Source organism: Rhinolophus hipposideros, assembly GCF_964194185.1.
Source record: "Rhinolophus hipposideros genome assembly, contig: HAP1_SCAFFOLD_69, whole genome shotgun sequence".
Taxonomy (NCBI): domain Eukaryota; kingdom Metazoa; phylum Chordata; class Mammalia; order Chiroptera; family Rhinolophidae; genus Rhinolophus; species Rhinolophus hipposideros.
Window position 1 is genome coordinate 130,655 of NW_027669388.1, and position 22,478 is coordinate 153,132.

Below are 22,478 nucleotides of genomic sequence, written 5' to 3' on the forward strand. Positions count from 1 at the left end.
ACTTACTCAACTCAACTCCAAAAAAACAAACAACCCAATTAAAAAATGGGCAGAGGACTTGAGGAGACATTTTTCTAAAAAGGACATACAGAAGGCAAGAAGACATATGAAGAAATGCTCAACCTCACTAACCATCAGAGAAATGCAAATAAAAACCACAATGAGATACCACCTCACCCCAGTCAAAATGGCTATCATCAATAAATCAACAAACAACAAATGCGGGCGGGGATGTGGAGAAAAGGGAACGCTAGTGCACTGTTGGTGGGATTGCAGATTAGTGCAGCCACTATGGAAAACAGTATGGAGGTATCTCAGGAATCTGAAGATAGAACTACCCTATGATCCAGTAATCCCACTCCTAGGCATCTACCCGGAGAAATCCAAAGCTCCAATTCAAAAATCTGTATGCACTCCTATGTTTATTGCAGCACTTTACACAATAGCCAAGATACAGAAACAACCGAAATGCCCATCGGTCGATGACTGGATTAAGAAGCTGTGGTACATTTATACAATGGAGTACTACGCAGCCATAAAGAAAAAAGAAATCTTATCATTTGCAACAACATGGATGGATCTAGAGAACATTATGTTAAGTGAAATAAGTCAGAAAGAGAAAGACAAGTACCATATGATCTCACTTATATGCAGAATCTAAAGAAAAGAATATGTGTATGAACTAATCAGAAACAGTTTTGGGGACACAAAAAACCGAGAGTTGTTAGATGGGCAGGGGGGAGGGGGTTGGGGATGGGGGGAAGGGTGAAGGGATTGGGGGGCGGCTGGTGACCACAGGATGGCCTCAGGGTTTTTTGAGAATTACTTTGGGGAACTTATTCAATAGTGTTTGGGGATTTTGTTGGGTGTCCGATGGACATGTGTCCTGTTTGGGAGACCACCTCAGGGATGCTGTGGATGCCTGGTCATGGCATTGTACACCAGAGACTGGACATTAATGAATGCCAACTATAATTTTATGTGTATAATGTGATGGCTCGGTGTGAGGTCGGGGTGGTGGTGGATGGGGGGAGGGGGGTTCACGGTGTGAGGGATGTAAAAATAAAATAAAATAAAATAAAACTATAAAAAAATAAAAAAAAATAAAACAAAAAGGGATCCTACTGAATGGAGAAGATATTTGCCAATGATATATCTGATAAGGGGTTAATATCCCATATTTATAAAATGTCTCAGTCAACTCAACTCCAAAATAACAAACAACCCAATTAAAAAATGTGCAGAGGACATGGAGAGTAATTTTTTTAAAAAGGACATACAGATGGGAAACAGACATATGAAAAAATGCTCAACTTCACTAATCATTAGAGAAATGCAAATAAAAACCGCAATGAGATACAACCTCACCCAAGTCAAAATGGCTTTCATCAACAAATCAACAAACAACAAGTGCTGGCCTGGATGTGGAGAAAAGGGAACGCTTATGCACTGTTGGTGGGATTGCAGATTGGTGCAGCCACTATGGAAAACAGTATGGAGGTATCTCAAAAATCTGAGAATGGAACTACCCTATGACCCAGCAATTCCACTCCTAGGTATCTATCAGGAGAAATCCAAAACTCTAATTCAAAAAAATTTATACACCCCTATCTTTATTGCAGCACTATACACAATAGCCAAAACATGGAAACAACCGAAATGCCCATTGGTAAACGATTGGATTAAGAAACCGTTACAGTTATACAATGGAGTATTTCACAGCCACGAAGAAGAATGAAATCTTACCATGCAACAATATGGATGGACGTAGAGAACATTATATTAAGTGAAATAAGTCAGACAGAGAAAGACAAATACCATATGATCTCATATGGGGAATCTAAAGAAAATAATAAATGAATGAACTAATCAGAAACAGTCTCAAAGACACAGAGGAAAAACTGAGGGTTGCTAGATGAGGGGGTGGGGATAAGGGGGAAAGTCACGGGATCAGAATGAACAGTTGGTAACCACAAGAGTGCCACGGGGATACGAGAGTCAATTTGGGGAATGTAATCAATAATTTCGTAAAGATTTTGTAGGGTATCCAATGGATACTTGTCTCATTAGGGAGACCACCTCAGGGATGATGTAGATGGCTGATCACTGCACTGTACACCTGAAGCTGAATAATGAATGTCAAGTACAATTTACATGTACATATAATACATATACATATTTTATATAAAAATATATATATACATACTATATATATATATCTTATATAAATATATATATTACATATATATTACATATAGTTACAAGAAGCGGAGTACAGCATTAGGAATAGAGACAGTGGAAATGTAATGGCTGTGTGAGATGTCAGAGAGGCAGTGGAGGGGGGAGGGGGTTATGACTGTGTGAGGGATATAAATGATACATGTCTAGCTATTACATTGTTTTGTGCACCGGAAACGAATAAAAGAATGTGAAAAACAGAAAAAAACAGTAAACTGGAAAGGGAACAATGAAAAGCTTCAAAAAAAAATAAAAAAACAAAACCTATCTTACAGAAGAAAAAAAAGATACATAGAAACAAAGGAAAATGAAAATACATCCTACCAAAATTTTGGGGATGCAGCGAAAGCAGTTTTAAGAGGGAAATTTATATCATTACAGGCCTATCTCAAGAAATAAGAAAAATCCCAAATAGATAACCTCATCTTTACATCTTATGGAGCTAGAAAAAGAAGAACAAATGAAACTGAATGTCAGCAGCAGAAAGAAAACAATAAAAATCAGAGCAGAACTAAATGAAACAGAGAACAAAAAGAGAATAGAAAAAATTAATGTGACAAAGAGCTGGTTCTTTGAAAAGATTAATACAATTGACAAATCCTTGGTAGACTCAGTAAGATAAAAAAAGACTAATAAAATCAGAAATGAGAAGGGAAGTTATCACGGACGCCACCGAAACACAAAGCATCATCCAGGAATACTATGAGGGACTACATGCCACCAAATTCAATAACCTAGAAGAAATGGACAGGTCCTTGGAAACATATAGCCTTCCTAGGCTGAATCATAAAGAACTGGAAAATCTAAATAGATCGATCACCACTAAGGAAATTGAATCAGTCATCCAAAACCTTCCCAGAAGCAAAAGTCCAGGACCAGATGGCTTCACTAGTGAATTCCACCAAATCTACAAAGAGGATATAATACCTGTCCTACTCAAACTCTTCCAAAAAATTGAAGAAGAGACAATACTCCCTAAATCATTTTATGAGGCCAACATTACCGATACCAAAACCTGGTAAGGATAACACAAAAAAAGAAAACTACAGACTATTATCTCTGATGAATGCAGATGCAAAAATCCTAAGAAAAATGCTAACAAATCGAATGCAACAATATGCTAAAAAGATTATTCATCATGACCAAGCAGATTCATCCCAGGTGCACAAGGATGGCTCAACATTCAGAAATCCATCAATGTGATTCATCCCATAAACAAAATAAAGGACAAAAATCATATGATTATATCAATTGATGCAGAAAAAGCATTTGACAAGATACAACATCCATTTATGATTGGATCACTTAATAAAATAGGTATAGAAGTAAAATACTTGAACATAATAAAGGGCATATATGACAAACCCTCAGCTAATCTCATAATTCATGATGAAAAACTGAAGCCCTTTTCTCTACGTTCAGGAACACCGCAGGGCTGTCCCCTATCACCTCTGCTTTTAAGCATAGTGTTGGAAGTCCTCGCCAGAGCAATCAGGCAAGACAAATAAGTAAAAGGCATCCAAATTGGGAATGAAGAAATTAAATTGTCACTCTTTGCAGATGACATGATGCTATATATAGAAAACCCTAAAACTCCACCAAAAAGCCATTGAAAACAATCGACAAATACAGTAAAGTTGCCGGCTACAAAATCAATGTACAAAAGTCCATTGTATTCCTATATACTAACAATGAAATCTCAGAAAAAGAAAGCAAAAGAACAATTCCTTTTGCAATTGCAAGAAAAAGTATAAAACACCTAGGATTAAACTTAACCAAGGATGTGAAGGATTTATACGCTGAAAACTATAAGACATTTTTAAAAGAAATTGAAGAAGACACAAAGAAATGGATAGACATTCCATGCTCATGGATTGGAACAAGCTACATAGTTAAAATGCCCGTATTACCAAAACAATATACAGATTTAATGCAATCTCCATCAAAATCCCAATAGCACATTTTAAAAAATAGAACAAAAAAATCATCAGATTTGTATCGAACCACAAAAGACATCAACAGCCAAAGGAATCCTAAGCAAAAAGAACAATGCTGGAGGTATCACACTCCCTGACTTTAGCTTGTACTAAAGGGCAATAATAATCAAAACAACATGGTATGGGCAGAAAAACAGACACATAGACCAATGGAATAGAATTGAGATCCCAGAAATAAACCCACATAAATATGGACAGACAATTTTTGACAAAGAAGCAAAAAGCATACAATGGAGAAAAGACAGCTCCTTCGATAAATGGTGCTGGTAGAATTGGAAAACCACATGCAAAAGAATGAAACAGGGCTGAAATCTGTCACCGTGTACCAAAATTAATTCAAAATGGATCAAAGACTTAAGCATAAAACCTGAAATAATAAACTGCATAGAAGAAAACATAGTTACTAAACTTATGGACCTTGGGTTCAAAGAGCATTTTATGAATTTTATGACTCCAAAGGCAATGGAAGTAAATGCTAAAATAAATGAATGGGACTATATGAAACTTAAAAGCTTCTGCACAGCAAAAGAAACCATCGATAAAATAAAGAGACAACCAACTGAATGGGTGAAAAAGTTTGCAAACAGTGCCTCCGATAAGGGGCTAATATCCAAAATATACAAGGAACTCATGCAACTCAACACACAAAAAAACAAACAACCCAATTGAAAAATGGGCAGAGGACCTGAAGAGACATTTCTCCAAAGAGGACTTACAAATGGCAAATAGACATATGAAAAAATGCTCCACATTACTAATCATCAGAGAAATGCAAATAAAAACCACAATGAGATATCACCTCACCCCATTCAGAATGGCTATCATCAACAAGACAAATAGTAACAAGTGTTGGAGAGGCTGTGGAGAAAAAGGAACCCTCATACACTGTTGGGGGGAATGCTGGCTGGTGCAGCCGCTATGGAAGGCAGTGTGGAGGTTCCTCAAGAAATTACAAATAGAATTACCACATGACCCAGCAATCTCTCTCCTGGGTATCTACTCAAATAATCTGAAAACTTTGAATCATAAAGACAAGTGTGCTCCAATGTTCATTGCAGCTTTACTTACGGTGGGTAAGACAACGGAAACAACCAAAACGTCCTTCGATAGATGAATGGATAAAGAAGTTGTGGTACATATAAATAATGGAATAGTATTCGGTGGTAAGTAAAGATGAAATAGGACTATTGCTAAATGGGGTCTAATGGGGTGATGGAAAGAGAACTGGCTGGCTGGTGACCACACAATGTGAGATATAGATAATATATTACAGAATTGTACACCTGAAATCCATGTCACTTTATTAACAATTGCACCCCAATAAACTTTAATTTAAAGGAAAAAAACCCTCAAGTGGTGATATATTATAAAATGGTTCACAGTGACACATTTTCCATTACAAACATAAAACAATGGTAGGGGGAACACTATTAAATTTTACAAGTGCTACACAAAACTAAATTCAGAGTAAAAAAGTTAATTTCACACAGGAGCCTTTTACCTTGGTACCAACATCCAAGAGTCCATCGTCTGATATAGCCCGTGAATCATTCCTGCCAGGTTTCCAGGAAAGACTTTAGGGTAAAAATACACAACAAAAACAGTGAGTGCATTCCTTTACAAAAACAACAAACACAAAGGGAGCAAAATTCAGCTATCTGCATAGGAAATGAAGTTTCTTGATATGATTAAAATTTAGACGATGTTCTAGAAAAGCTATCAGTTATCTATTGCTGCCTCCACCACTCCCAACTCGTGCAATATTTAATGAAGAGACACTCTAAGTTTCCATAACAAAGAATGACAGCAAACATGTTGGCAACACCTGAGAGTACCTTGTTTTCACCAAAAGTCCTGAAGGCTGAATTGAAAACGCAATTAATAGCTGACAATAGGAACCTGAACTGGGACAAAAGCAATGACCTAAATCAAGGTAGAACGATACACTAACCCTTCTCCATGGTCTGTCCCTGGTTCAAAGATTAATCTGTGTGGGTCAAAAACGGCAGTCTTGCTTCTTTAACATAGAAAGCAGTTACTAAACTTACCCCATTCCTTGTTTTCACTCAAAAACACTACAGTGAGGTCCCTGAAATGCATGAAATGTTTGCAGCTTACATGTACAAAAGTCAAAGAACAAATATGTACGTTGTTAGCCTCCCCACTCCCAGATCACTTGTCCGCACAGCTTGCTGGCAATCTCCAAACTTGAAAACTTCAGCCTACGAAGGCATAGACTCCTGAAACAAGGTTGGGCTCAAATGACCCACAGTAGGAGTTCTCTATTTCGCTGTTCCTGGAAAACAAGCTAAATGGAGCCTCAGTCATCCACTCCCAACACAGGCATGTTACCACCTACCCAACTCCATTACTGTTTTCACAGTAATGCCCAACCCTCCATCTCCATGGGAAGGACATCAGCGCGTTGGGCAAAGAGGTGGAGGTGACGAGACACCTGCTGTGGGCCATAGATCTATGTAGTTCAGCAATCTCCAGTGCCTTTGGACTCAAGGGGACCCCCTCTGTAATTCCGGGTGCAGGTGGAAGATACCACATTCCTACTTGCTATAAAGAGAGTGTTTCCAAAGGCTCAAAGGTTTAATATGTTTTCACACAAACCTTAAATTTTCCTGGTTCCTCCAATTCAACAAGCAAAACTACTTAGACAACTACCAACATCCTGTGTCCTTCCTTCCTGTAATTTCTCTTTACCTTGTCATACCCTACCATTCTGATCTCTTTTCCCTCATCTGATGTCTAATCTCTGCTCTAAGAGCCTTATTCCTATCCCAACCTGTGTTGTTCCTCTTGAAACGTGGATTCCCCTGCTAATTCCATTCTTAGCCTCTTCCATTGCATTCACTAGACCTTTCCATAATTAAAACACTCACCCAAAGGATGATAAAGAAGGAAGTGTACTGGGCTTAGAAACCTATACTAATCTCATTTCATCACTCACTGTAGTCAAATAAGTCACTTCAATCTCTGGGAGTTCAAACTCCTCATGTGATCAACCACTTGACCAAAACATTAATGGCAGCATGAAGTACTAGGGGGTGTTTTGAATAATTAATTGATAACATTCCTTCAACACCTGGAATTCTATGTATTTTTGGTTCTGTCTAGAAAAATGGAGAATACTTAGCTGGCAGAAGTGGAAAAAAATAACACAACAACAGCAACAAAACTACCCCGAGTAAAGCAGAGAAAAAGGTAAAAAATCAAGAAAAGTCATGGAAGAAGGAAGAAAGACTAGAAAAAAAGAAAAAACTTCCTAGAATGAGGGAAGCGTACTAGCTTAAATGGAAACACAGTAATGGGAGTCAGTAAGTAGAAAAATCAATGAAAAATATCCTCTCAATTTGTGCTGAATTAACACAACAGTGTATACATAGATGATCTTCACTTACAGAACAACGATTCGTCCCAAGAAGGGTACATCGCATTATCCCTGAAAACATTTATCTGATTAGGTCTTGCTTATGTACAACCTGTGGTTCTGTGGCCACAGCGAACTGACATCTGCCCTCAACACTGATGGTGAAAACAAGGTTCTCGTGACTGCTGCAATTGTCAAGTACATTAAGACAGAGCTTGGGCTAACTGGGCTTGATAGGAAACTTCTAAATCAGCACTAAGGCATCACTAAACGGGACTCTCTGAGGCCACCTGACTTGTACCTGAATCTTGAATCCAGTCCTGTCCAGGCACTTCTCAGTATAGGCTGAGGGACAAGAGAACGGACTTGGGAAACCAAGCAGGCTGAAGGTCACATCACATGTCAGCCACTTGGTAACTATGGAATCAGGGTTAAATTAATCCACCTCCTGGAACCATACTCCTCTAATGAATAAAAACGGCCGAACGGCACAGCTACTTTGCAAATCTACTGTGCCGACGACCTGGGATAACCAATGTTAGGCACATAGTATAGGGTCTAGCCCAGAGCAGAACACTCATTAAAGCTTACTGGCTTCTCTCCGCAGTCTCTTAGTTAACATGCAATTTTAGAAATCCATAAAATCCTACCTGCTTGCATGGTCGCATTGAGAACACTCATCCACTGTTAAAAGAAAAAAATTCAAATACATTGTAAATACACAATAGAAAAACACAGAACTTTGAAAGCATCAGACTGAAGTGATGAAAAAATATTTCTTTGGGAACACCCCTGAAGACTATAGTAGAGTGAATGTTACTGATACAACTGGTGGGCAATTAATACATGAAGAACTTTTACTTCCTCTCCTATATATATGTGTGTATATATATTCATATTTATATATTCATACATATATACGTACACATATGTATGTACATGCATGTACTTATGCATGTTTGTATGTATTATACATTTATATCTAATGAGAGAAAAATAAACGTGATGTGCAATCATTTGATAGCTACAAGTCAAGTGCTACTTACAATGATTGTAATCCTTACCAAACCCATCGGAGTGAACGAAAATGGTATCAGTAGTAAAATCACTATCATAAACTAACACGGTCCAATTTAAATAGCATGATTTTTCTGCACTTCTGTCATGAAGAGCAGTTAGAAGAGAGTCCACTTGTTTTGCTCTGACACAGTACCGCTGTGCCGCTCTTCAGTCAAGGGTGTTCAGTTTAGGATGAAACACCCTGTCATTAGCAGCTTAGTCAAAGGCAGTCTGCTTTGCAGCACGGCAAAACACAGGAAACAGACTCTTTCTGGCCCTCTCTCCAGTGCAGGATAAGTATGAAAGACTTTGCGATTCCAGTTTTATCAAGTCTAACCCCTGAGACTGTTTCCCTCCATTGCTGGAGAATCTATCCGGCTCACCTCATAGAGCAGGAAGGTCCAAAGAGTTATTGCTGTACAGCAGCGAGTGATGCCATTTTTCTCATCCCTCCCCATAGTGGCAAATGTGTATAGAAATCATGGTTTTTTACCTTGTAAGTCATATGTCATCAAATCCTAAGCCGATGAATAACAGCAAACAAACAAACACCCCCCCCCCAAAAAGACAAAGAGGTTATCTTGAATAACTACCTTCAATGACCCTGGAGTTTTAAGTTTTTAAACAGTCAAAAAGATGGCCACTGTATGATTCCAACTATATGATATTCAGAAAAAAACAAAACTATGAAGCAGTAGAAAGACGTGTGGCTTCCGGAGGTTAGGGAGAAGGGAGGGCTGAGGAAACGCCACAGAGGGTATCTAGTAGTGGATCTAGTCTGGGTGAGACTGGAAGGGGGGAGACCTGTCATTATACGTTTGTCAAACCCCACAGATTGGACCACAGCAAGAGTGAGCTCTAACGTAAAGTGTGTGCTGTGAGTGGTCATGCTGAGTCAGTGCAGTTCATGGGTCGTCGTGAATGTACCACCCGCGGGCAGGGTGTCAACAGTGAGGGAGGCTCTGTGTGGACGGGGACATGGGTTTTGAGGGAACTTTCTCTACTCTCCACTCAATTTTGCCCTGAACCTAAACCTGCTCTAAAAACGAAGGCTTACTAATTAAAAAAAAAAAAAGTTTTCCACTGAACCTGCTATTACCAGATATGAACACATTAATGCTATTTTCAAAATACAGTCACCTTGAAAATGAATATAAAGATCCAGTATCAGAATATGATTATTCACCCAACCGAATGAAGCATATGAAAAGCCATAAACAAAGCAAGTGATTTTTGGAATACTTACACAAGAAAATCACTGATAAACGTGACTGAACATCTCGCATTAGCATGCTGAATAGGGATGCCAAGTGAATCAAAATGGAATCGTCCCTGTACTTACAGGACAACTTTGATTCTCATTGTAAATCAAAAATCATTGTGCTGATTTTATTCAAAAGCTATATTGAAACATTAATCACACAAAAAGATTGTAATTGCCATGGTTATTGCCATAGTAATGTATGTACAATACCTTTGAAATACTCACGAAAAGGCAAAAAAGTAACCAGCACTGCAATTTTTAATGGATGATACAACCAAAACCAGTACCAAGGCACGTCACCATATTACTTGCTATTAAAATAAAATTTTAAGCTACACCAAAAATTAAGTCATGCCTATAACTGCTGTGCAGAAAAGATTTCATACAGCAGGCCTGACTGCTATCCTTTGAAAGTCCTGCTTGAATGGCTGGCCCTTGGCTGGTATCTGGAAACCTGCATATGGGGAGGGTTCCCACCATTCCCTAACTAAGTGTGGCTCACCGTGCCTGAAATGCTTGTACAAACAAGGTGGTTCATGCTGGACACTCGCTTTCCTTCTGGGAATCAGGAATGTTAGCACCTGCTAGGGGGACGCTGCCTATGTGACTGGCGTGCCATGAAAGCACTCCATGAAGGCACTGAGTCTAATGAGACTCCGGTACCACTAGACAGCATTTCACATGTGGTGCCAGAATTTAACAGTGGGGAATTAAGCACATCCTGCTAACTCCACAGGACATGCGTCTTAGAAACTTGCGCCTGGTTCCCTCCTGTCAGACACTGTCACATACACCTTTTCTCTTTGCTGATTTTGCTCTCACTGTAATAAATCACAGGCATTAGTACAGCTATAGGCTGAGTCTTGTAAAGTGCTCTAGTGAATAACCAAACCTAGGGGTGGTGTTAAGAATCTCTAATAAATGGCATTATATGAAATTTTCATTCTTTGGGTTGATGCTTTCTACATGATTAAGGTCAGAAGGTGATTTTGCAGATTACCTATCATTAAATTTGTTTTTTTTTATTCTTCTTTTGCAGATTCCTGTAGAGCTAGATATATTTGAATAAAGGCATAAAGAGGATAAATGAAATGATGTCAGAAAATACTGTAAAACAAGCAACCATCCTATTTTAATCAGAATAAAAAATAAAACATCCTAATGACAACATGTTCTATCAGTTCCTATATAGCAAATGAAGAGATCACACTGTCAATTTTCTACAACTAGGTAGGGTTTATGTCCTTTTTATAAGAGTTATGAATCAATCAAGTAACTGGGATAATTACAGAAAAACATATAACTATCACTTGTAGTATAATAATGTACACTGATTATAGAGTTCCTTTGCTTTCTAAACCTCTTTATTGCTTATAAAACTAAAAACATAGCTCTAGTATGAAAAAGCAGTGGTTAACAGAATATGTGAAAAGGAAACAAAAAATTATATCCATGTAGGATGAGTTACCCATGGATATACCAAGAAACTCAACATTCAGAGGAAAAAAACGTGTCTTCCCTATTGACCTGCTGTTCTTCTCTCTCCATCTGATAATGTCCTAGTCACTCTTCTCATGTCCCATTGAAATGCTAGTGCACATTCTGGAAACCTAGGAATCATCTTAGTTTTCTCACTCCCCACTAACTTTTTACATTCAATCATCACTAAATTGTATTAACCATAACACTCTCCAGGCTCTGCTTTATTTTTCCACAGCCACTGCCCTAGTCAAACAGGGGCTCTTAGCAGATGGCTTTCACAGGGGGAAGAAATGAAACACCACCGACTCTTATTGTTGCTTCCTAAATGAATAGGATTTATTTTCAGCAAAACAAATGAGAAAGACATTAGCCAGCAAAGACGAACATGTTAAATTGAATAAATTAACCTTCCTGACTTTTTTTTCTTTCAAAATGGATGGGTGAAAAATATCACAATGGACTGATACTAGTCCAAGGAAGTAAAAGCTTCCTTTGTCTGCCACTTATTTTCATGTGCTTTTCTTCAATCTATCCTCTATGTGAGGGGCCAGCAAACTCCAACCTGCCATCAATTTTTGTAAATAAAGCTTTACTGTAGCACAGTCTTGCCTATTCAGTTGGCCCACGACTGCTTTCACACCATGATGGCAGATTTGAGTAGGTATGACAGAGACCACATGGCCTAAAATCAGGCCCTTTACAGAATAAGCTTGCTGGTCCCTGCTTTATACCACAACCAGAGTGTCCGAATGCCGTCTCATCTTGTTCCTAGTCTGCTCAAAACTCTCCCATGATCCCTGCAGTAACCATTGCTGAGTCCCTGCCCACTTGCCATTTCTTCATCTTCATTCTCACTGGAGAACCACAATGCTGTGTGGATATTTACTGTCCCAATACACAAAGAACATGGCCTCTCTCCAGCTCCACAAAGAAAAATGATTATACTAAGCTAATCACAGTGACTGCTTTACCCCTAACTGCTGTGGGAACCAGCATGTGCTGTACCCTAGCCTGGAAATGTTAAGGGATATACTGGCAGCCTCTCAGTCTTCTTCCTATTTAAAAGAATCACATAGCTGAACATCACCGTTTATCAGGGAAACAGATATCAAAACCACAGAGCAATACCACCTCATTACTCTCAGATGGCTACCATCAAAATGGCACCATATAACAAATGTCGGCAAGGAAGTGGAGGAAAGGAAAAACAGAGCCTGCACTGTTTTTGGATTTGTAAATTGTTATATTCACTGGGGGAAACAGTATGGAGATTCCTCAAAATATCAGAAATAGAACTGCCATGAGATCTTGCAATTCTACTTCTGGGTATTTGTCCAACAAAAAACAAAACAGTAATTTGAAAAGACATCTGCACCTCTATGTTCACTGCAGCAGTATATATAATAGCCAGGATATGGAAGCAACATAGGCGTCCTTCGATAGATGAATGCATAAAGAGGATTTGATATGTGTGTGAGGTGTGTGTGTGTGTGTGTGTGTGTATACAGTAATACTATAACTGATATTAGAATAATTAACTCATCCTTAATATAACTGATATAATAATAACTCATCCATAAAAGATGAAATCTTGCCCTTTGTAACAATGTGGAAGTTCCTAGAGGTATTATGTTAAGTGAAAGAAGACAGGAAAAGACAAATACCTTATGATCTCATTTATATGTGGAACCTAGAAAAGCAAAACAAACAAAACAGAAACAGACCCATAGCTACAAAAAAGCAACTTGATTTTTCCCAGATGAAAGGGAGTTGAAGAGATGAACGAAAAAGAAAGTGAATGAGAAGTACAAACTTCCAGTGATGAAATATCTAAGCCACAGGGATGTAGTTAACAGCACAGGGAAAATATCAATAATATTACAGTCACTTTGAAGGGTGATAGATGCTTACTAGACATATTGTGGTGATAACCTCGCAAGGTATATCAGTGTCAAATCACTATGTTGTACACCTGAACTGATATAATGTGGTATGCCAACTATATACCACAGAAACGCAGTCCTTCAGCCTTTGGATATTGTCCTGTGAGAATATGATGCTTGGAGCCGTTGCTAATTAACCAGCCAGCAAATGAGACTTAAACAAAACACTGACAACCTCACAACTGAAACAGGGACAACAACAGGCAACTCATGGCATCACAGAACCACCAAAACCATCCTGGTGCCTCCTGTTGTAACCACTGTTAATTAGGTCACCTATTACCTGCAGCTAAACTATTCTAACTGATATATTTCCCAAGGCCTACAGGATAAGAGCAACTCCTTTCTCTAGAACTAAAGACTTTCTTAAGCTCGCCTTACCTAGGTGTTCACCACCTTCTCAACCATTCCCACAGCACGCTTTTTATACCATCAAAACTGAACTGCTTGTAAATCCTGCGAAGTTCACTGTGTATCTTAGCCTATGTCTGCAGTTCCTTCTGCCAAACCTGTAATCTTGATTATTGTTTCCCCTGCCCAACACGGTCCTGCCTCTTTATCTGGCCAACTCCCACTCACACTGCATACTTCCCTTAAATCCTACCCAGGTTTTTACAACCGAAATCATCATCATGGACATAAAGTGTCTGGCCCACGAGATCTGACAATTAGGTTCACGAAGTCATCCTAGAAAAAGTGCTGCATACCTCATTGCTGAATATCACTATGGTCACATTCTAAGTACTGCCCTTGGGAAGCTGTGCACCGATGCTAGTGCCTAGTCCACCCTTCAAAGCAATTTTGGAACTCTTTTTCTGGAATGGCCATCAGAGCTGTTGTTGTATTACTCTTGATGTCCCGAATGTCATCAAAATGTCTTTCTTTCAGTATTTCCTTTATCTTCGGGTAAAGAAAGAAGTCATTGGGGACCAGATCAGGTGAGTAGGGTGAGTATATCAATACAGTTATTTGTTTACTGGCTAAACACTCCCTCACAGACAGCGCCGTGTGAGCTGGTGCATTGTCGTGATGCAACAGCCATGAATAGTGGGCCAAAGGTTGAGGTTGTTTTCTTCTAACATTTTCATGCAGTCTTTTCAGAACTTCCAAAAACTAAACATGCTTAACTGTTTGTCCAGTTGGTACAAATTTATAATGAATAATCTCTCTGATATCAAAACAGGTTAGCAAAATTGTTTTGATTCTTGATTTGGACTGGAAGAACTTTTTTGGTCATGGAGAATTGGCTGACGTCCATTGTGCACTTTGATGCTTTATTTTAGAATCGTATTGGTATACCCAGGTTTCATCACCAGTGAAAACACGGCTCAAAACATTGTCTTGCCTCTCCAAAAGGTCTTGGCAACCTTTGACTCTCCTTTGCTTTTGTTCATCGGTGAGCCCCTTTGGATCTATTTTTGCACACACCTTTCTCATGCCAAGATTTTCAGTTAAAATTTTCCTAACTGTTTCTGTATCGATGTTTACTTGGTCTGCTACGCTTCTCACAGTCAGCCAATGATTTTGACTCACAATTCAATGAATTTTTGCAATGTTTTCCTCAGTTCTGGTCAATTCTGGCCACCATGACGTCTCTTCATCAGTGACACAATCTTTCCCCTCAGAAAAATGTTTAATCCATTTGTTCATGGCCGTTTTCTTCATGACATTATCCCCATGAACCTGGACTAACATGTTCCTGATTTCACTTCCACTCTTGCCAAGTTTAACAAGAAATTTAATGTTTGATCATAGCTCTGATTCAAGCTCAGACAGCCTCGCAATGGCACACAAAAACATGCAACAACAACGAGCAAGACACTGCCACTCAGCAAGACACAGCCACACATCAACACAAACACAACTCTGAGACACTGATATACCAAGGTTATGAAACCTTACTGAGCTGTTTGTACAGTGCTGCCAATGTAAGCGCACGGTGGCAAGTTCTCAAACTTAATTGTCAGATCTGATACTACACACCGAATAACAAACAATAATGATAATTATAAGCTCTCAGTGGGCTCTGGCACCTAGTAAGCACTGTGTAAAGTATAATAAATAATAAAAATGACAATAATAAGAACACGCCCTTGGAGGTAGGGACTGTGGTTTTAAAATGCTTGTCTTCTACAACATCAAAATAACACTTAGTGCCTAAAAGACACCTGATGGTTACACAGCAAATGGCTGCAGAGGCAAATAAATAAATAAATGAAAAGATCGCCCTTGAAAATTCTGTTTTAAGAAACCATAGAAATAAACCAGGGACAGCTCTAAAGTCTTAGGGGCACATTAAAGATCAAATTCCGTTTCATCTCTGTGTTTCCTATAACTTGCAAAACCACCGACACAAGTGCTTTGATAGAGGTCTACTAAGTTAAAGGGGTCCTCGGGCATTTCAGATTGCACAGTGCACAAGGTGCCACATTCAGTGAGTAGAATAGCGTTTTTGTCATTGTGAAACTTTTCTGTACTTTTATTATAATCTTTTGAGTCCTAAGTTAGGCTATGGGAACATTTATTATGATTATCTTTTGACTAGTGGCTACAGAGCATATTGTTCTAGAGAAATTACACTGTCATGACAACTATCCAACTAACAGAAGAAAACATCTTCTAATGAGGTCAACATGTCTCACTCTGTTTTGACTTATGAGGAAAAAAGGTGATAATAGTGAGACCTTGTTGGCATATCCACATGGAAAATAACCCATGCTTCTCAACAAGGCACAGCTTTACTGACTTGTATCAGTAGATACGTTTTAAAAACAGTCTCACTGCGATTCCTTCACACTGGCTAAGTTTTGCAGCTCTTATTGTTTGCCATTTGTTTGTGGGACTAGGAAGGTATTGTTGAGTTCCTAGTTTTAGTTACATTATGGTGAGACAAACCACAATGTAATAACAAGAATTCAATCACTACATGTAATCCATTTGCTGTAAAATTTAAACAAATATTTATTTTTACAAGTCCAACTTATTGACCAACTTATAAGGTGATTATAGAAGCAACATACAACATACTAATTTAAAAATCATTTTTCTTATTTACATAAATATCATATGGGATTGTAGGGGTCATGACTAGATAAATGAGTTTCTTTTCTCTCAGATTTTAAATTACCTACAATTAACTTTTATAATAATTCTGAATACTAGACTATGAAGAAAGACATTAACTAACAAAGAAAAAATATACATGCAATATACACATTTTTTTTAACAGCTCTTTCAATAGCAAAACTTTCTTAGTCTTACTGTATGTCTGGTAGGACCACAAAGAATACTTCACCATTAAGAGTCTTACCTCGACTGTTACTGTCAGAAGACGTTTTACATCTCCTTTCCTTTTTATAATCAGAAATTAGTTGGGCGTTGCTATGTATAAAAGAGGTGAGAATATTACTGTTTTAATACTGACAGGAAAACATTTATCAAAACATGGAATTCTTAGAGTATTTCAGGTAATGTCTGAGCTAATATAAAAACTTGAATTATCCCATACGCTTCAATTTTGTAAGTTCTAAAGACAAACAAATAAAGAAACAAAAACTCATAGACACAGACAACAGTTCAGTGGTTGTCAGAGAGTAAGTGGAAGAGGGGATAGTAGAAAAGGGTAAAGGGGGTCAAACATATGGTGACAGAAGGAGAACTGACTCTGGGTGGTCAACACACAATGTGATATATAGACAATATATTAAAGAATTGTACGTTTGAAACCTATGTAATTTTACCCCTATTGTCACCCCTATGTCACCCCTATAAATTTAAGTTAAACCCCTATGTCACCCCTGTAAATTTAAGTTAAAAAAACCCATAGTAAGTTGCACAAAATGTTTCTTAAGCATGTGATTAAAGAAGACAAAAGAGCAAGGTGAACCAGTCATGCTGAGGGCAGCATAGTTCAGTCAGTTAATTAGAATTAGCAGGGGCGAGAGTTGAGAACTCAGAAATCCTAGTTCTATAGCCCACAAGATCCGTTTTCGGGGAAGTCACCGCTGTTAGGCTCAGAGCTTTCCTCTACAAACCAAGCATCTCACTGCCTTATTTTACAGGTTGTCAGAGGATCAAATAGGTAATACAGCAAAATGGTAAGGCAATGGAATAAGTATTTTTGAGCTTTAGTTTTTGAAATTATTTTGGAATTCCAAATAAACCTAATGTGTGCTTTTCATAGGTTCTATTTAACATTCAAATGTTGCAGTTTACAGAAAATGTTTTTAATTTTGGTTATCAGCTACTCTCTTTGTGGTTTGTAATTCAGTACATCTCAGCTATTATGTAATTTGTAATTAAATGCGTTTAGAAATATGTTACCTCAATAAGGTAGATAACATAACTGCCCCTATTATCGTAGCTAATCACACCAGTGGCAGAAAAGTCACAGAAGTCAAGACCTGGCTTGGACTACTTCCGTCTCATGTCTACCTCCTGAAACTCTGACCTCTCAGATCTTTCTAACCTTCCTAGGCATCCCCAGTTGACTTGGAAGATAGAACACATGCACACTCATGAGGCGTGGAAGGGGTGCAGCTATTCTAACACCAAGTAACCTCCTTTAGATCCAGAGCTTTCTGTTTACTGGCTTCCGTGTCAGGCAAAACTTTAAATACTCTGAAACCTGAGGGAGAGTCAAGTCACTGGCCAGATTTTCATTATTTTGGAAAACAGATCACTGAGCCTCATCTTAACTAAGGAATCACAGGCAACTTAGTGTCTACTACTCTGGGAAAGGCGTATGGGACCTTCCAGGACCTAAGGAAAGATACTCCATGGGATAGCAAGTGGCCTTGGGGTACAGATCTGGTAACAGGAGAAAGGAAAGTCTGATCTTTTCCTGCAGCATTACTGGCACCTCTCTGACAGCTCAGAAAGTTCCAATTAACATGTGCCGGCAGAAGACACAACAAGACACTCAAAAGGGTAAGTCATTATGAGGTTTGGGCTAAGATGTGGGCCCCGCATAGTTTTTCAGTGTTGGGGAAGGCTGTGTGTGGCTAAAGCTAGAAGTCCAGACTCCCGGGACAGGGAGCTGGTGCTCTGGAATAGGAGCTAAGGATGTAAGCGAGCATCTGCATGTCAAGTTAAAAATATCGCCACTTTGAAGTCCAAGTGTGGAAAACCATGGACACAGAGGACTCGGGATCAGCAAGGGAACCTTGGAGCATAGGGAGTCATGACGACAGGACCGTTTCTATAGCAACCGTGCAGCAACACAATCGATGGAAACCAATGAATGACCAGAATGACCTTCCTTCCCTCTCCATCTAACTTGTGAAAGAGGATGGTCCCCCTTGGACTTAGGGAACACTCTGGCTTCTTGAAAAATTCAAGAGGGGAGCATAGCCAATAGCCTCCAGAAAATAGAGAATTTCCTGCTAAACTGTACAATTTACACCCCCAAATAACTAGTTGGAAAAGTCAGAGAAGAGACATTATTGGTACCTGAAACACAGGGGTTATGCTTGGAATGAAATGGAGAACGTGGGGATCCCTAAAGATAAAGGTCTTCAAAGTTCTGGGATAAGGAATCTGTCCCTTCGCTACGTCTCACACGTCTGACTGTTTGTTTTCTGGCTGAGGATGTCTACTAACTCACTGCCATCCCCCCCCTGCCTGACCCCAGTTAGGACGTCTCACCTGTTCCCTAAGAAGTAACAGTGAAAGTGTCTGGAAGCCCAGTTTGTTGATAACTACCATTTCAATGTACACACTTACTCCGTCAAACCCTTAGATAAAGCATATTCTTCAGCAGTCCTTCCAATGTCATCTTGAGCAAAGACATCTGCACCTGCCTGAAGCAGAAGCCGGACTGTATTTGAGGACTTATTCTTTGCAGCAAGCATGAGGGCTGTTCTGAAATAACGGAGAGACAACTTCACCCTTAGGAACTTAAATTACGTAAACAGCAACATTGAGAGACTTTACCAAGTTCAATATATTGCTTATCTGTATAGAATTGACCATTTACATGCTTAAGTGTTCATCTTTGTAAATTATGTCCAAATTGTGTCTAAAATGAAGGGACATAAAAACAACAACAAAAAAAAAGCCTCTTGCTCCACTTGGGTATTACCTAGAAGGTGCTAATTTAAAGTTCTCTAATAGACAAGTAACTCTGCTAAGGTCACTTATCTGAAGTAGGTGAAGATTTCAATAAAGAATTTCCCATTTCTTCCTTAGTCTTATATATGGTACATCCAAAGTCAGCTAGAAGTCAGGCAAGTTAAAGCTACTTGGCAGGCTCAAAACAATAATATTAGTACTAATTCTAGTAAACATTGTCATCATTGAGTTAACGGTGCTCATAAGCATGTGCTGGGCACTGAATCACATGCCAGGTCAAGACACACGACCATACTTGAAGGAGATATTATTTCCCTCGTTTCCACATCGGGAAACATGTTTGGTGATGACAGTAATGTTCCCATGGTCACACACGTGACACATAGGAAAGCTGAGCATTGAAGCCAGTCTTGAGTGAACTGAAAGCCCATCTCTTTTTTAATCACCCATCCATGACTTGTTTCATTAAAGAAGAAGTTTATTCAGTTAATGCTGTCTTTCTCCCTTCTACCCATACCAATTAAAAATGATAAAAAAAACCATCAAAATAGACTAGAAACGAAAAAGGATAAAAACTGAGGAATATCTGGTAGTAGTAATACACAGTCACTTAGGGCAAACCCTATAACATCAGTATTCCTTGAAGAAAACAATTTAAAGCAGTCATCCAAACAACAAAATCAACTCCTATTTACGTTTAACGTGCATCTTTTAAGGAAACCTGAATACACAGTAGAGGTTAAAAAAAACTGTCAGAGAGACTAAATCCAATATTGTATCATAAACTAAGTTAGAGTCCATACTATACAAAACTAGTAAAGTTACTGTGAAAACCCTTTAGCTAATATAATACCATGTGACCAAAAACTGCAATGACAAATGACATCAGTCGATATCATAAATGAATATGAATCCTGTAGGCTACGGTTCTTCCTGTTCACCAGGCAGAATAATTGCTTTTCTACCTAACTGACGATGTGCTGATATTTTTCACTTTGAAATTATAGGTTAATCCTCTTCTTCTTAATTTAATCTTTCTGACTTGAGTAACTGTTACCGCTCTAAAACAGTTCTAAGTTAAAAAAAAAGAACAAACAAATGTACCTTTTCCACTTATCAACTGCATGTATGTTTGCATGTCTCTCGAGTAAAAATTCCACCATTTTCCAGCGGTCCTTATACACAGCAAATAAAAGTGGTGTAAAATCAAACTGTAAAACAGAGAAAACAATTTATAGCTTAAAAAGCTAGATAGTTCTAAATTGAATTTGAAAACTCATAAAAGATCCTCTAAACTTGAACATACACTAGAGAAAGTAAATAAAAAGTAGCCCTCTGTGTTGTCATCTGCTGCTCCTTCCCTTTAAAATATCCTCCTCCTTCCTCTCTAACAGATGGACTTCCACCTCATTCTACAGAACTCCCTTCAAACACTGACAGCCCTGGTGCCAAGAACTTTGCTCCCATCACAATCTCTATCGCACTATACTGCAGTTATTTTATCGTTCCCCACCTGAACCCAGAGCTTTCTGAGGGCAGGGGCTATTCTTCATCCCTGTATCTCCAAGTTCGAAAACATAGACGTAAATGCTTTAAGTCGTTTTATTGAATTGATAACCTAAATAATTATTTCTGGGGTAGAGTTTGTTACATTATATTCCAAAGAATATGTACTTTAGCAGAAATTAATTACTGTGCCCTAGTAGGAATATTCCAGAAAGATCACCGGTATTTGAGAAATATAAAACTGTGCTTTATATGGCTATTACTAAAGAAGTGTTTCAGGTCGCTTAATCCCGATTTGACAATACTTTTCTGTGGCAAACATTAACATCTGAAGTATCATAGAATTTCAGGGATACAGTTTGGAGAGCTTTCCAACAGAAGTGAAGGTTTTCTGCAGTTTATACAAACTTGCTTGCTTCTCTTCTATCCATGTTCTCAGGATCCCAGATGTCAACTTCAGGCTCTCCTGCTCCAAAAGGGTCACTAAGGAAATGGACTCTAAATTAAAAAGAGTTAGGCTTCAAATGACCTTTGATTGCTTATCACTAAATGGTCCATGGGTTTTCTCCCATTATAAGACGATGGGATTTTATCTTGGCTGTTGGTAAGCTCAATGTGAAATTTTATTCTCAGTTGCAAGGATAATCTTGGGACCCCAATGCCTATCTACTTTTTGAAAAAATCTGTTTTTTATTCTGTTTCTATTTTAATTGCTACTTAAAATTATTTTATAGCTCAGGCAAAATATAACTCCGAAATAAAACATCATGGCTTATCAGTTAACGTTTTAATACTGATCTATATGGATGATTTTTAGCATCATGAAAGTGACTAAATCACTTGCATTTTTAAGGAACCACGTTGAGGAGGATGATAGAATACTGCCTGGACTATGCATAACATCTACAACTATAACCATCATTGACCTCATAAGACTTAAAGACATTTCAATGGGTATGATTATTTATAGGACGTATAATGATAAAGGAAGTGTTTTGTTTTTTGTTTTTTTTAAAAGAAAAACAACTTAGGAATTCTAGCTTGAAAAACTCAGTCTCATTCTAAGGTGATTAATACAGAATACGTATAATAAATCAATATAGACTGTCTTGAAAATCTTGAAGCGTTTATCAAAATATTCTATAAAACAGGAATCGCACACTCCAGTGCTTACGGAGGCAAAGAAGGTGACCCAAGTAAGTGAAGAAGCCAGGTGGGGACAGTAGCACACTAGGGAACACATGTCTCATATAAGAGGCGCAGCCTCGCCACAGGACACCCATCTGTAGTCAGGGCTCAAGGGGACCAGGCTTGATTCTTTAGGAGAAGCTTGACATCCTTATTTCTTCATGAGTCTCCAAAACTTTCGATGTTCACTCAACATATGGAGGTAAACTAAACATATCAAGGAGCCATAATTAGTCCGTGGCCCACTTGGGATGTTTTATCTGCTGTTTCCAAACGTTTGTGTATAATGTGAATATTTGTATGTAAAATCTTTCTGTTTTTTAGTATCATATGCTTCATTAAAAAACTGG

The 22,478-nt window shown here is 38.4% G+C and overlaps 1 protein-coding gene across 1 annotated transcript in view; it reads right to left on the reverse strand.

Moving 5' to 3' along the window:
• LOC308495615 (uncharacterized protein) overlaps nt 1–22,478 on the reverse strand; it is a 43,717-nt gene that overhangs the window by 13,698 nt on the left and 7,541 nt on the right. The window contains exons 4-8 of the mRNA XM_081080581.1: nt 20,539–20,645; nt 19,087–19,224; nt 16,673–16,743; nt 8,265–8,298; nt 5,737–5,809 (exon numbers count right to left, since the gene is read on the reverse strand). Of these exons, the coding sequence (XP_080936707.1) occupies nt 5,737–5,809; nt 8,265–8,298; nt 16,673–16,743; nt 19,087–19,224; nt 20,539–20,645 (423 nt within the window). The remainder of the gene's footprint in view (nt 1–5,736; nt 5,810–8,264; nt 8,299–16,672; nt 16,744–19,086; nt 19,225–20,538; nt 20,646–22,478) is intronic.